This window comes from Elephantulus edwardii, unplaced genomic scaffold (assembly GCF_000299155.1).
Source record: "Elephantulus edwardii isolate Elephantulus edwardi_28Jun2011 unplaced genomic scaffold, EleEdw1.0 scaffold00058, whole genome shotgun sequence".
Classification (NCBI taxonomy): Eukaryota; Metazoa; Chordata; class Mammalia; order Macroscelidea; family Macroscelididae; genus Elephantulus; species Elephantulus edwardii.
The window spans coordinates 9917762-9931398 of record NW_006399808.1 but is presented as its reverse complement, the minus strand read 5'-3'; the positions used below and the strand labels follow the sequence as shown (position 1 = coordinate 9931398).

Genomic DNA, 13637 nt, shown 5'->3' with positions numbered 1-13637 from the left:
CACAGTGCTTGTCAAAGCCAGTTCTGATTAATCTCCTTTGTCAGTGTGTCCTTTGCCATTCCCTATCGCTCCTCCCTGAGAGAGACTTCACCCTGGTGTCTCCATACTTTTTCAATCTATATGCAGAACAGATCATTTGGAATACTTGACTTTATGAGAAGGAACTTGTAACAAACTTTTTAACAAAAGTTTACCAAGAACTTGGATTTCCATTCATTCATAGTTGCACATTTTCCTCCCCGCTCCCCCTCCTCCATTCACTTTTCTCTTTAAGAAAAAATTATTTTTGGCCTAGTGACAAAGAGCTACAACTACAATCCCAGAGACACATGGTTCGAATCCACCAGATGCTCTGCTGGGGAAGGAGGCACAATCTCCTCCTGTACCAGTCAGATCTGATTTGACGGTACACGCACACAAAAGTAATAAAATAATAAAAAAAAATAAAATTATTTCATTGTTGCACAGTTTCCTCCCCCCTTCCCACTCCACTTTGCCATGCATCTCTTATCCTGGACTGTTGTCATGAAAAAATAATACCTAATCATTTATTTCTTTTAGACAGTTCTTTCCCTCATCTGTTTCACTGCAGTGTACATTATTTATCTCCTCTTTTCTTAGTTTCCCCCCAGTCCCCAGGTCAGGCCTGTTTTACAACAGTGGCATTATGCAGTGTTAGTCCTTTTGTGACTGAGATATTTCACTCAGCATAATGTCCTCCAGGGTCACCCAATTTATATAGTATTTTATGAGTTCCCTTTTTTCAGAGCTACCTAGTATTCCATTATTGAATACACCACAGCTTCTCTATCCATTCATTTGTTGATGTCCAGTCAATGTTTCAATTAAGATTCTCCCTTTAGTTTGTCTCTGAAGTGCTTCCTCCATTCTAGTTTTTAAACTTCTCAATACTTCTTGCAAAGCCAATGAATGTTCTTCAGCACTCCAGAGATGTCCTTCTGCTCCTGACCCCAGGAAGTGGAACAGTTCCTTGGCATCAATTCTAATGAAGGCTAACGCTTAAGTCTTACTAAATTAGAATTCATGAGCCTCAGAGACCTCAGCAGCTGACTTTCTCCAGGAGTGTTCCTGATAAAATTCCATCAGAAACCTTAATGAGTGACCCCACGAATAATTCAGCTACCTTTAATTAACTCCAGAACTACACTGATGAATTTTTAATCTCTTAGATATATTTTTATTATCACACAACTTATCAGTAAGACCTACAGTAATACCAACAATAGACATAAATTAATGGCCCACTGTTTATGATGATTCTTCTGTTCTACAGCTTCAGGCATCATATGGTGAAATATTTTGTCTTGAATTTCTCCAGGAAGGGAAGGGACTCAGAAAATTCCTCAGTTGTAATGATGTAAAAAAGATGGATTTCCAAAACCAACCATTTCCTGTACCATGTGGATCTCTGCAAGCAGAGCCTCATCTTTCAACTTCAGCTGCATGAGAAAAGGAAGAGAAGGATGCAAGTCATACTTACATACCTCTGGACATCCCTCACTCCCTCACTTGGAAGATCACAGCAAAGAACAGTTTCTTGGGACAAACAAGGAACTCTTTCTATATTCTCTATGTCAGGGAAATGTCATTAAAAGATCTTACACTATGGTACTGGTCACTTCGCAAAAATCCATCAAGTTGTATGAACACATTATTTGTGCATTTTTTTTTTACAGTAACTTTAACTCTGATGCCTAGTGGGTAAGTGGTTGTGCTGTCAGGCCAAAGGGAGGTAGTTCAAATCCACAAGCAGCTACATGAGAGGAAGAAGGGCAATCTCCTCTATAAATTTATAGCCTCTGAAAACCCACGAGAGTGTCAGCTATGAGTCATTTCCAATTCGACAGCAATGAGTTGAGCTGAGTTAATAAAATTTCTTTTAAAAAAGTTTCACATTACCACCCAATTTCAGTTGACTAATGTATAGTAGTATACTTTGGGCATGTCACTAGGAGGCGCTATTCCCTCGACTGCTGGATAGGGTGGAGGGTCAACAAAGGAAAGGAAGACCTTCAACCAGGTGGACTGACATGGTAACTGCTGCAATTGGCTCTTGTGTGTCAGGAAGTGTGAGGATGGCACAGGGGGAAGAAAGAGTTCAGATCTTTTGTTCATAGAGTCGCTATGAATCATACTGACAGCACTTAACAACAACAACAATGTGTAGTATCCCCTTTTGATCCCCTAAGAGAAACAAAGAAATAGTGATCATAGACTTCGGTTAGATCTGCACTTTATTTTAAAATTTAGATGTGTAATAGATAAAGGGTGGAGGGATGGAGAGAGGGAGCCCATCAAGATGTATTGATACAGTGACTGAGGTAATGAGGGTAGGTATGTCGGACAATAAAGTTGGCACAGGATAGAGCAGGTTTCAGGGCTGTTGTACATAGGGTCGCTATAAGTCGCAGGAGACTTGACAGCACATAACAACAACAAACAGAAATCTAGTTGAGTACTAAACAAAAAAGCAACCAGATAAAAAGCCATTACCTCCCTGCTTACATTGAAGTGAGATCAAGTCACTGGGTGGGACATGTGGAAAGGGTCGTTGACAGGAGGTGAAATAGCTTGGCCCTGTGCTTTTCCCTCTCTGTCAAGCCTGAAACAAACATATATGGCTGCTGGAGCGAAACTAGCTGTCTTGCAACAATGCATGATGGAAACTGCATGCTACAACTGACTGAGCAGAAAGAAAGAGGCTGAGACACAGTATCGGCCCTGGTCTTCTAAGTCTCTCTCGCCCTCATTGCCAGATTGAATCACAGTTAATCCTCCACCAAGTTTTCAGAGGCTGTAAACAGCACAAGAGGAAATTTCCCACTTTTCTCTCAAGGAAAGTGGTGAATTCCATCCACCACAGAAACACCTCCTTTGAGTTAGCAGAACAACTTCCTAAGGACGGAAACTCCAAATTATGTTGAACCACCTCCATTCAAGACCCCACTACTTGGAATTCATAACTAATTGAACAGACCAGGAGCTGGCAAGTGAATCCAGCCTGCCCTTTTTATTTGGAAATAAAGGGGGGCTTTGGACACAGCCGCGCTCATGTCTATGTCTACCTTTGTACTATAAGGTCAGAGTTTAGTAGCTTTGAAAGAGATGGTCTGTCTCACAAAGATTAAATTATTTCTGTTTTGTCCTTTATATAAAAACAATTTTCCAGGAAGCTCTGGTCATCTAGTGGCAAGAATCTGCACTGCAATCCTGAAGGCATGTGGTTCAAATCCACCAGATGCTCTGCTGGAAAAGGAGGGGCAATCTCCTTCTGTGCCAGTCAGATCCAATTCGATGGTATACAACAAAGAAAGAAAAAATAAATTTGCTGACCCCTGCACTAAACTATTTTCTCCATTTTTTTATAAATAAGGACAATGAAGCCCAGAAAGGTTTTTGGAGATTTAATAACAAAACCAGAGTCATACTTCAGGGTCTACTGACTCTCAGGCTAGCTGTCTTTCCATTAAACTACATTCTCTTTACAGAGATGGCCTAAAAGTGATAATGTACCATGATAATACCAAACCTTCCCTGCCACTGAGTCAATTCCAGCTTCTGGCGACCCTCTGTCAGGTTTCCAAGGAGGAAACTGCCTCAGCTTACTCCTTCAGAGAAGCTGGCAGGTTCCAACAGCTTGCCTTCCAGGTAGCAATTCAACACTTCCTCTACTACACCATTAATGCTCTAATGGGTTTTTATTCTGAATCTAGCAGATCAGGATAACAACAGCAAATATGGTATGAAAAGCCTTTAGAAAAAATAGTCATCTCATGAAATACTCGAAAGCCATTATTTAAGCCAGCACCGTCCTCTCGCTTCCCCAGGCTCAGTATAGCGCCATCTGCAGTCCAGGTTTCACCAGAGGCATCTGGGGCCTACCTTTATTGTGTACTTGTAGGCCTGCTCAGCCTCCAGCTGTCTTCCAGCCTGAGAAAATAGAGCAGCAGCTGGTGATCGTGTACCGTCAACTCCGCCTCAAACATTTCTACCTAAGGAAGTTAAGAACCTCTTCCCAGTTCGCCACTGCTGACTTCAGAGGGAGAGCGAGAAAACATAATGAGAAAATAGCAAATATCTTACTTTTTTTAAGAAACCCTCTTCCATTTCAAAAACTTAAAGATAATTTTATTACTTTCTTTTTTCTCTGAACTCACCATGAGTCATTTGCTCCCCTTAAGATTTGAAGACTTTCTCTTAATAATTGTTGTGGTTGATTGCCTTTGAGTCGAGCACAACTCATAGCAACCCTATGAACAAAAGGCCTGAAGCCCCTCTACAACTATCAACATATATCAAAGTTCATAGAGTTTCTGGAAGTGGATTTCACTCCTGCTTTCAAACCTGTCATAGTATATTATTGTTTTGTGCCATTAAGTCACCTGCAATGTATAGCAACCTTATGTACAGCAGTTCTGAACCCTCCCCTATCCTGAGCCAGTCTCACTAATTCTGACACACCAAATCTCATAGCCCCAGTCACTGTATCAATCCATCTCATCCGGGGTCTTCCTCTCCTGCGTTGTCCATCCACCCTTCCAAGCATAATGTCCTTCTCCAAGGACCAATCTTTCCTGGCCATCTGCCCAAAGTGACGCAGAGCTTCAAAATCCTAGCCTCCAAAGAGGGACTTGGTTTCGCCCTCTCCAAGACAGACCGATCTGATTTGTTTCTTGGCAGTCCAGGGTATGTTCAAGACTCTTTTCTAGCACCACAACTCAAAGGCATCTGTTCTTCTTCCGTCATCCTTAGTAGCTAACACTCAAAAATGCTTCCTATGGGAAATGCTTCCTATGGGAGCTCTGCCTAGTGGCAAGAAAATGCCTGTAATCCCAAAGGTATGCAGGAAGGATGGGCAGTCTCCTCCCAAGCAATTATCTGTCTCTCAAAACCCGCCAGAGGGTCAGCTATGGGTCGGTTCTGACTTGGCAACAGTACACAACAACAGCATGAGTTTTAAAAGGAGCCCTGGTGGCACAGTGACTAAGAACTCAGTTGCTTATGCAAAGATTGGTCAACCCATGACTCACTCTGGACAAGCATGCAGCTATCTCTGCATCTGTAAAGATTCCAGCTTTGGAAATCCTCAGGCAATTCTCCCCATCCTACGAGCTGGAATCAATTTGATGGTAATGGCTACAAGTTTTACTTCATTTTAGTTGTTTACTGTGATTTACAATCATTAATTCTTTTTCAAAGTTTTTATATTAAGGATAAAAGGTAAATAAATTTCAAAATTAACCAAGATATTCGAAGAAGGCATTTAGACACTAAGAAGACAACTCAGAGCTTTCAGAACCAGTGAAAAAGATGACTCATTCATTCTTGAATCTAGAAAACAAATCCAGGGGTTAACTATGGCTCCTTTCTCCAGTGTGTGTGTGTGGGGGGGCGAGGGGTATCACATTTTACAGATGGAGAAACTAAAAAAGAAGGGGAAATAACTTGTCATGGCTATACAATCAATAAATGGAGAAGGCAGGTTGTTAAAACAATATTCTTAAATTACCTGAAAGCGGTTAGCTATCACAAACTCCCACAATACGATCCCCAGTTTTCCACTGGCATAAAGGACAAGCACCCTCCGCTAGCAGTTCATCAGGAAGGAATGATTCAGAGACTGGCAGAGCCTCGCCTTTGCTGGTCCTTGACTTCGTTCGCATTCCCATGTTTCAAACCTCCTTTGTAGACAAATACACCTTAAAGTGTGACTTTTTGAGGCACAGGTCAGTGAAGGTTGCATGGCTTTGGCCTTTGCCATCAGTGTAACGACCAAATCTGAGCTCATCCAACCTCAGCTGTCATGGCTGACAGTACCCATCCCACAGCTTCTAGCTTACTTGGCCCCTCACCTCTGTGTCCTGAAAGGGAATCGCAAACACTCACTTTCAGGCAGACCAGAGCCAGATATGCCCACACTTCAGCGTTACAGTTGTTCAACGCGTTGGCTTCTGAGAGCGCTTCTTCAGCCTCCGTGAGCTCCTCCAGCTTGACAGGAAAGGGCCCATGTGAGTTGACAGTGTTTTAAATTCCAAGATACTAACTCTATATTATTAAGAAGGAAAAGAAAAAACCCCAAACAAACCTAAAAAGCAGTATATATGTTATTTATAACTTTATACATTTAAACCATATAAAAAAGACTAGAGGAAAATGCAATTAAGTATTAATAGTGATTATCACTTAGTGGTGGGATTGGGGATACTTTTATGTTCCCTTCACATCTTTAATATCTTCTAAAATTTCTAAAAACACACACACACACACACACACACACACACACACACACGCAACCCCAAACTAGTAACAGCAGGAATGAGAAGACAAGGAAAGGAATAAAGACAACTTTTCTACTAAGTGTAGGAACGACTCCAGAGAAGAACTAAAGAAAGAGCTGGTTTAGAAAGGAGAGTTTAGCAACATCAACCAAGGAAAACTTTAAGGAGTAGGGGGTTAAGGCTAAAGGGGAGATAGTAACAAGAAAGATTTCTTGTTGTAAGACTGAAGGAAAGGAGAGAATGTGGGTAGAGAATGTTTAGGGGTGAGGCCCAAAGGCCTTCGTGAAGCTACAGCAGCTTTTCTAGGGCATAGAAAGACCACACTGCTTAGTAAATAGTAAGTTAACTAGATTTCTCAACTTCCATAGCAATTCTTTTTTTTCTTGCAGAAAATACCATAAGATAGTTTTTGCACCAAATAACATGAATTTTATTATGATTATATAGCTTCCTGGTTCAGGATTTTGTAGAACTTTCAGGATGATTTACTTTTCCTAATTCAAATTGGCCTCCAATTCCCTGAGCAACTTTGAAAACCAACTTTTCATCAGAGGACTGCTCTGATAACCTTTCCACCACCATCACAAACCCTCAAGATGCTGGGAAGACCAAGAAATCAGTCAGCAAGCTGCATGCAAAGGCCCGCTTGGACCTTCAGTCTCTTACCCGATAGCAGGAGATCCCCAGTCCCAACCAGGTAAGGCATGAAGGTGATCTCTTACAAACTTGCAGGTAGGTCCTCTTGGCTTTTTCATACTACAGAAAGAAAGGACTGTTAAGTTACAATCATTCTAGAGGAAGCAAACAGCACATTCCTGGGATAAAAACCATGACGCCTATGATAATTGTATTCTCTCAAATAATGCAAGTTAAGTAAATCTATGGATTGCCTTTTGTTTTTGTTTACTCTAAGGTTGTTAACTCCAGAAGACTGATAAGAGTAGATGTTTTTATCACCAAGTCATCTGATCCTCCAGCAAATTTTCAGAGGCATTTAATCACACAGAGGAGACTGGCTGTCCATCTTTCTCCCATGGAGCAGATGGTGGGTTTGAACTGGGTGTCTTTGGGTTGGCAGTAAAACTCCTTACCACAAAGCCACCAGAGCTCCCTTAATAAGAGTATATAGATGGACCAAAATAAAGGGCTTACATTGGCCTGAGCAGTTCCAAAGATGTGAGTCTATCTGGAAGCAATGGAAGTTGTAGTTGGCTACAATGCTTATCTGAATCCTACCTAGCTTTGAAGAAAATCCCTGCCACTTAAAATTAACATCATATAATGTGTAACTTGCATGATAGACACATAACACACATGGGCTAATAAATGTGAGAAAATAAGTATACTTGAGATGATCATATCAATCATAGTATCCTAGGAACTCGTAAAGAAAGGGTTTTAGTACATCAGGCAAAAATGAATTAACTGTAATGGAGTTCATTTTCAAAGGTCTATTCCAAGAACTACTCTCAAATAACTACTATTAAGTTATGTTCTTGGATCCTAACAGAGTCTCAGTAAGTAGCCAAAAACTACTTGCTTCTTGACTATACTATCACATGAAAATATAGATGCTGAGCTTGTCCAGTTGTGCACATTTCAGGATGACCCACTTTATGGAACCACTGGAAAAGAGGATCTTTAAAGGATCTTAATAGCTGAACTTCTGAGTATTTTGGGGGCTTACTTTTTGCTTAAACAATGAACATGGAGTCTTTTGATAGCTCAGTTGGTAGAGCAGAGGACTGTAAAATGAACAAAAGCCAAGATTTTAGAGAGATAATACGCCAGGGATGCATCCTATCTCTATACCTTTTCAGCCTATATGTAGAACAGATTATCTGTGAGGCTGGGCTCTATGAGGAGAAATGTGGGGTCAAGATGGGTGGAGATTTATCAACAATCTGCATTATGCGGATGACACAACCCTGCTTGCTGAAACTGAAGAGGACCTGAAGCGCCTGCTGCAGAGTGTCAAGGACTGCAGCCTCCAATATGGATTGAGGCTCAATGTCAAGAAGACAAAGATTCTCACCACTGGACCAATTGGCAGCGTCAGGATGGATGGTGAAGAGATTGAGATTGTGCACAGCTTTAGTTTGCTTGGCTCCGTAGTCAACAGTCTTGGCACCCACAGCCAGGAAATTAAAAGGCGCATTGCCATGGGAAAGTCTGCTGTTAGGGACCTCTCCAAAGTACTGAAGAGCAAGGTGCGTCTGATACAGGCCATGGTCTTCTCAATCACTTGTTATGCATCAGAGAGTTGGACAATGACCAAGGAGGATAGAAGGAGAATTGATGCCTTTGAGCTGTGGCGCTGGAGAAGAGTATTGAGAATACCATGGACTGCTAGGAAAACAAACAGATTTGTCCTGGAAAGGGTTAAACCGGGTGGTTCCTTGGAGGCAAGGATTCTGAGGCTCCGTCTAACATACTTTGGACATGTTGTGAGGAGAGACCCGTCCTTAGAGAGGGACATCATGCTTGGGAGGGTGGAGGGACAGCGCAGGAGAGGAAGGCCCTCTATGAGGTGGATTGATTCAGGACTGGAATAATTGGGATGGGAGTGTCAGAGACAGTGCGATTGGCACAGGACAGAGCGGAGTTTAGGGCTGTTGTACATAGGGTCGCTATGAGTCGCAGGTGACTCGACAGCACTTAACAACAACAACAACAATGAGCCAGAAGTTTCCCTTAATCTTGGAAGTTTATCACAAATCTGTTGAATAATCTGGAATGTATGGAATCAAGGGAGCAAGATCAAGAAAAAATAGCTAACCAGCAAAAATTAGGACTAGTCAACATGTACAGCCTCCAATTTAAACTGTTTGAGACCGTTGGGCAAAAGAGAGGGAAAATAAGCGCACTTTTCTGTGGACTGTCTATGGTTCCATGGAACACCTGACTGACCGCTGTGTCCTGAAGCTCACTTCACATCCACTGTGCAAAACCCATGACCTGCTGCTTTCTTTATGTAGCGATAGTTAATGCCCTACATTCAACTTTGACAAGGAAAAGACTTTGAAAATGAACAACAACAACAATATGTGAAAATGCAGCTTTCAATGATATCAGAAAGTGTATATTTGGTCATTTGATAGTAATTTCTCTCAGGCATTGTGTTTGAAGAAGCAGTTTGGCAAAGTTCCTTTGCAGTCTGTAAAATTTTCCAGAATGTTCCTATTAACGTTAACGTTGCTGTTGAGTCGGTTCTGACTCATGATACTGTGCTCCCAGGGTTTTCAAGGACATGAGCTTACTGAATTCTACCTTTTCAGTAGCATAATGGTTCAGACCACATGCTCTGGTAGCAGACTGCTTGGGTTTGAATTCTGGACCCATTAATTTCTAGCTACCTGATAGTGGACAACTTTATCTCTGAATGTAAAAATATCATTATCATATTACTGTTCTCAGCCCATAAGGTGGATGTTAATGCTTGGATTGTATGCAGGTCCCAGATAAATGGCCTTTTTTACAGTTATTCTCTACCCTCATCCCTCACCTCTTTCTCTTCCAGATAGATAAGGCCCAGACGCAGAAAGATGAAGTGCATTTCAGAAGCATCTGCTACAAAACTAATGGTTCGTTCATAGCACGCTTTGGCCTCAGCATGATTTCCACTCAGAAAATAGAGATGACCTTTCACGCCCCAGACATTAGGGTTCTGAGAAAGTGAAAAACAGCAGTAATGACAAGGTGGTGTTAAAAATACGAAAATGATCCTTTTTAACATTTACGTTTAGATTAGCTATTTAAGTCTTTTCTATTAGTACTAAATTAGTTCAATTGCACTGGGAAATATTTTTCTAGATCTACCCTCTCATTTCTTTCTTGAATTCTTTAAAACCATTCTCTTTTGGGGTAAATATTAAGAAAAACATTGATGCATTGAAATAAAATTGCATATTTGCCTATGGAGAGAAGGAAAAAAACATTCATGCATAGTCATAATAGTATTCACAAAGGAGAAAGGTAAGTCCAGAAAACTTGAAATAGACAAACACTATGTGTTAAAGAGCTGTGTTTATCAATTTCTTTGTCCTTCGCATGATCACTTGAGAAAACAAACAGAAGGGAGTGGAACTCCCACTTATGGACACCAGAAATCCATCTTGGATGTCATCACCATCTTTAATAAACTCTGTTCACCCTTTCTTCAAACTTCAAGAGGTCCTAGAAAAAGTTATTACCAGGTAGTCCATCTGAGCTGCGTGTTGAAGATATTCCTCTGCCTTGGCATAGTCCTTCTTGAGAAGGTGTGTTTGGGCCAGAACCAAATAGTACTCACAGCTGGGGCCTCCCTGAGGGCACAGCAGTTCATGCGCAAGCACTCTCTGCACAAACTGCAAGGAGAAATTGGACTGTAAGGAGTGTGCTAAGGATTCTGTCTCTGGTAATACATAACAAGGAACATTATAAAGTTAACACTTACAACCAGAAAATGAGAGAGGTGAATTATAATCCTTCAGAACATTATGACTCTACATCAACTATATTTAATCAGCAAATACAGACATTTCCAAGTAAACAACCTGCAATTCTGGTTCATCAGCCATGCTATTTAAAATGAAAGAACATTTTCAGGTAGCTGTAGTTGTAAAGCAAATTACATTAAGGCAAAATCGGCTTTTCTAAACTTCTAGACTCAGTGTCTTGGAAACACACATATCAGGTTCTGAAATACACTCAAACATTCATGTTTATCAACTTTGGAGGTTTAGGCTTGTCTTCGTTTTCTACATCCTGTAAGGCCTGCAAATGTGGCACAACCAGAAGCCTTTATTAAGCAGAAGGGACACTTTTATTCTGCTTTTCATCTTTCAATCTATGAAACAGAAACTTCTACCAACATGTATATCTTCTAAGATCAATAACAGGGAAGGGCTTGTAGTTGTTTTCTCTTATTATCTTCTGACTCTTTGACACAGGGTCATAGGATACTGACTTACTCGGTTGCTAAGTGAAAGGTTAGGAGGTCAATCCACCAGCTGCTCCATGGGGCCACCAGTCATTCCATGGAACCACTAACCGCTCCATGGGGCCACAAGTCATTCCATGCGGCCACCAGCCACTCCATGGGAGAAAGACAGAACTTCTTGTTTCCCTAAAGATGACAGCCTTGGAAACCAGATGAGGTAGCTATACTCTGTCCTACAGGTCACAGTGAGTTAACAGAAATTACCCAAAACAGACCCAATAGGTTCTTTTTTAAATGTCTTTTTAATGTGGTAAACCTCCCCCCCCCCCATGCTTAATGTGTCCCATTTCATTCAGCTCCTAATTCTTGTCCTTTCTTGAGCTCCACCGGCCTCCAGTAGAGCATATAAGTTCAGGGTCAACTCTCCTGGCTCCAAGATCTTGCTCTTTTTCCTGCTGTGTGCTACAAGCATGCACATCTTGCTTCCAAAGTGACACACTGGCCTCTTAAAGAGGAATGCTTCTTCTCTGGTGTGTGACCAGTCCTGCACTTGACTGAAGAGGCAAGTCACATTATATGACTAGTCACATTCTGCAGCCAAGGTTTACCAGTAAAAATACTTTGATATGTTTAAGTACCATCTCCCACCATATGTTGTTGCTAGGTGACGTTGAGTCAAATACAACTCATAGTGGCACTGTGAACAACAGATCGTAACCCTGTCCTATCCCATGCCACCTCCCAGTCTCTGTCACACTCAAACCCACTGCTACAGTTACTGTGTCAATTCACCTGGCTGAGGGTCTTCCTCTCTTTCACTATCCCTCTACCTTCACAAGCATGATGTCTGTCTCCACAGAATAGCCTCCTAGCAACATGCCCAAAGTATTTGAGGTGACCTGAACTCTTACCACATAGCACTGTCTGTCTAATTCTGTTTGGTTTAGAATGTAGAAGGGATGAAGAGTATTATTGAGTTCCTGTGAGCCAATCTCTCAAGACTCTTAAGTGACAGCAGGCTGCCTATGACCTAAAATCCAGTTTGTCACTGTCTGTCATCTAGAGACAGTGGTTCATCTTCAGATGTTCTTTTCATTGGGCCTAGGATATACTCTTAAAAGTATATTTAACTCCAGCTTCTAGTACATTTAAGCTTCAAAAGATACCATGATGGATAGACTTAAGTAGTCCACCAAAATCTTTGCATGTACTTACAGTCTATGAAAATATTCTGACCTGCACAGCATTGACCTTCATCAAGAAACGTATGGTCTCCATGAAGATGGTGGTGGGAGTTTGGGAAACATTATGGACAGGATTCAGAATGGTTGATGACATTTGACATGTTGATGTTTCTGAAAATATCACATCAAAAAGACAGAATATCAGCATAAAGACAAATAACATCAGAAGCAGAACTCCACTAGTGAAGCTGGAAGTATTCTTACCTACTACATAAAAGAGATTATAACCTGGAAGGCAATAGACGGCTCTGTAGCAATTGTCTTCAAAGAGTAGCTTTGGAAAGTTCTCTGCAGTAAATTTTTAAGTTGGAAGTGATTCCAGGTACATATTACAGACCAGTGAAAGAGTATTTTAAAGTATTAAAATCTTACTGAATGTGAGACAATTTGGAGCTACTTAAAATATTCTGTCATTATTAGAAAAGCATAAGTCTGTAGTGGGATACTTATAGAAGATAAATATAAATCCTTTTTTTTTTTTGTTGAAAGACCTATTGATTAGATTGAATTTCTGATCCTCACCAAAACTAAGGAACCCCTGCAATGTGATAGAAAATACCAATTAGCTTGTAAGATTGCCTCTGTGGAACCATAAGAGTTTCAACTATACCTGACTTGTTTATGACATACTTCCTTTTAAGAGAAAAATGTTCATTCTTACTCACCATTCTTTTCTGGCACCTCCTTAGATGCACTGGATGGTTTCCGGTTAGTAACTGGATCTGAAAAGTGGTCTTTTAACTCAGCCTTCAGTTTGGGAGTTTCTTCAAGAAATTGATCAGTAATGGCTAGTGGAGCTTCTCCTCCAGGTGCTGGTTCTAAACGGATTAAATGTTAACAGCAAAGGGGGGAACCCAACCCTGTGTTAGATTGAATAATAAAAAGATAATTGCAGAAAAAATGAAATTCATCAGTACTGGCTACTGATGGAGCTTCTCCTCCAGGTGCTGGTTCTAAATCGATTAAATGTGGGATGACTTGGGGAAAGGAAGAAAATATTCAACAATTTAAAAAATAATATTAAAAAATATTATGGGATACTATCTTACTATGCTTCTTGTAAGAAAGTGAATCACTATTCTCTCCCCCATAGAATAGTCTAAAAGTATTATATTTTAGGGCATTATTTTTATCGTAGGAGTATGCAATGAGGGTTGTAGAGTGGATTATATT

The 13637-nt window shown here is 40.8% G+C and overlaps 1 protein-coding gene across 1 annotated transcript in view; it reads right to left on the bottom strand.

Moving 5' to 3' along the window:
• Positions 1 to 1364: 1364 nt before the first annotated feature.
• Positions 1365 to 13637, bottom strand: part of TTC18 (tetratricopeptide repeat domain 18) — a 146918-nt gene continuing 134645 nt past the window's right edge. The window contains exons 20-27 of the mRNA XM_006887566.1: positions 13130 to 13276; positions 12457 to 12575; positions 10493 to 10645; positions 9805 to 9966; positions 6966 to 7055; positions 5908 to 6009; positions 3904 to 3951; positions 1365 to 1460 (exon numbers count right to left, since the gene is read on the bottom strand). Coding sequence (XP_006887628.1) covers positions 1365 to 1460; positions 3904 to 3951; positions 5908 to 6009; positions 6966 to 7055; positions 9805 to 9966; positions 10493 to 10645; positions 12457 to 12575; positions 13130 to 13276 — 917 coding nt within the window. The remainder of the gene's footprint in view (positions 1461 to 3903; positions 3952 to 5907; positions 6010 to 6965; positions 7056 to 9804; positions 9967 to 10492; positions 10646 to 12456; positions 12576 to 13129; positions 13277 to 13637) is intronic.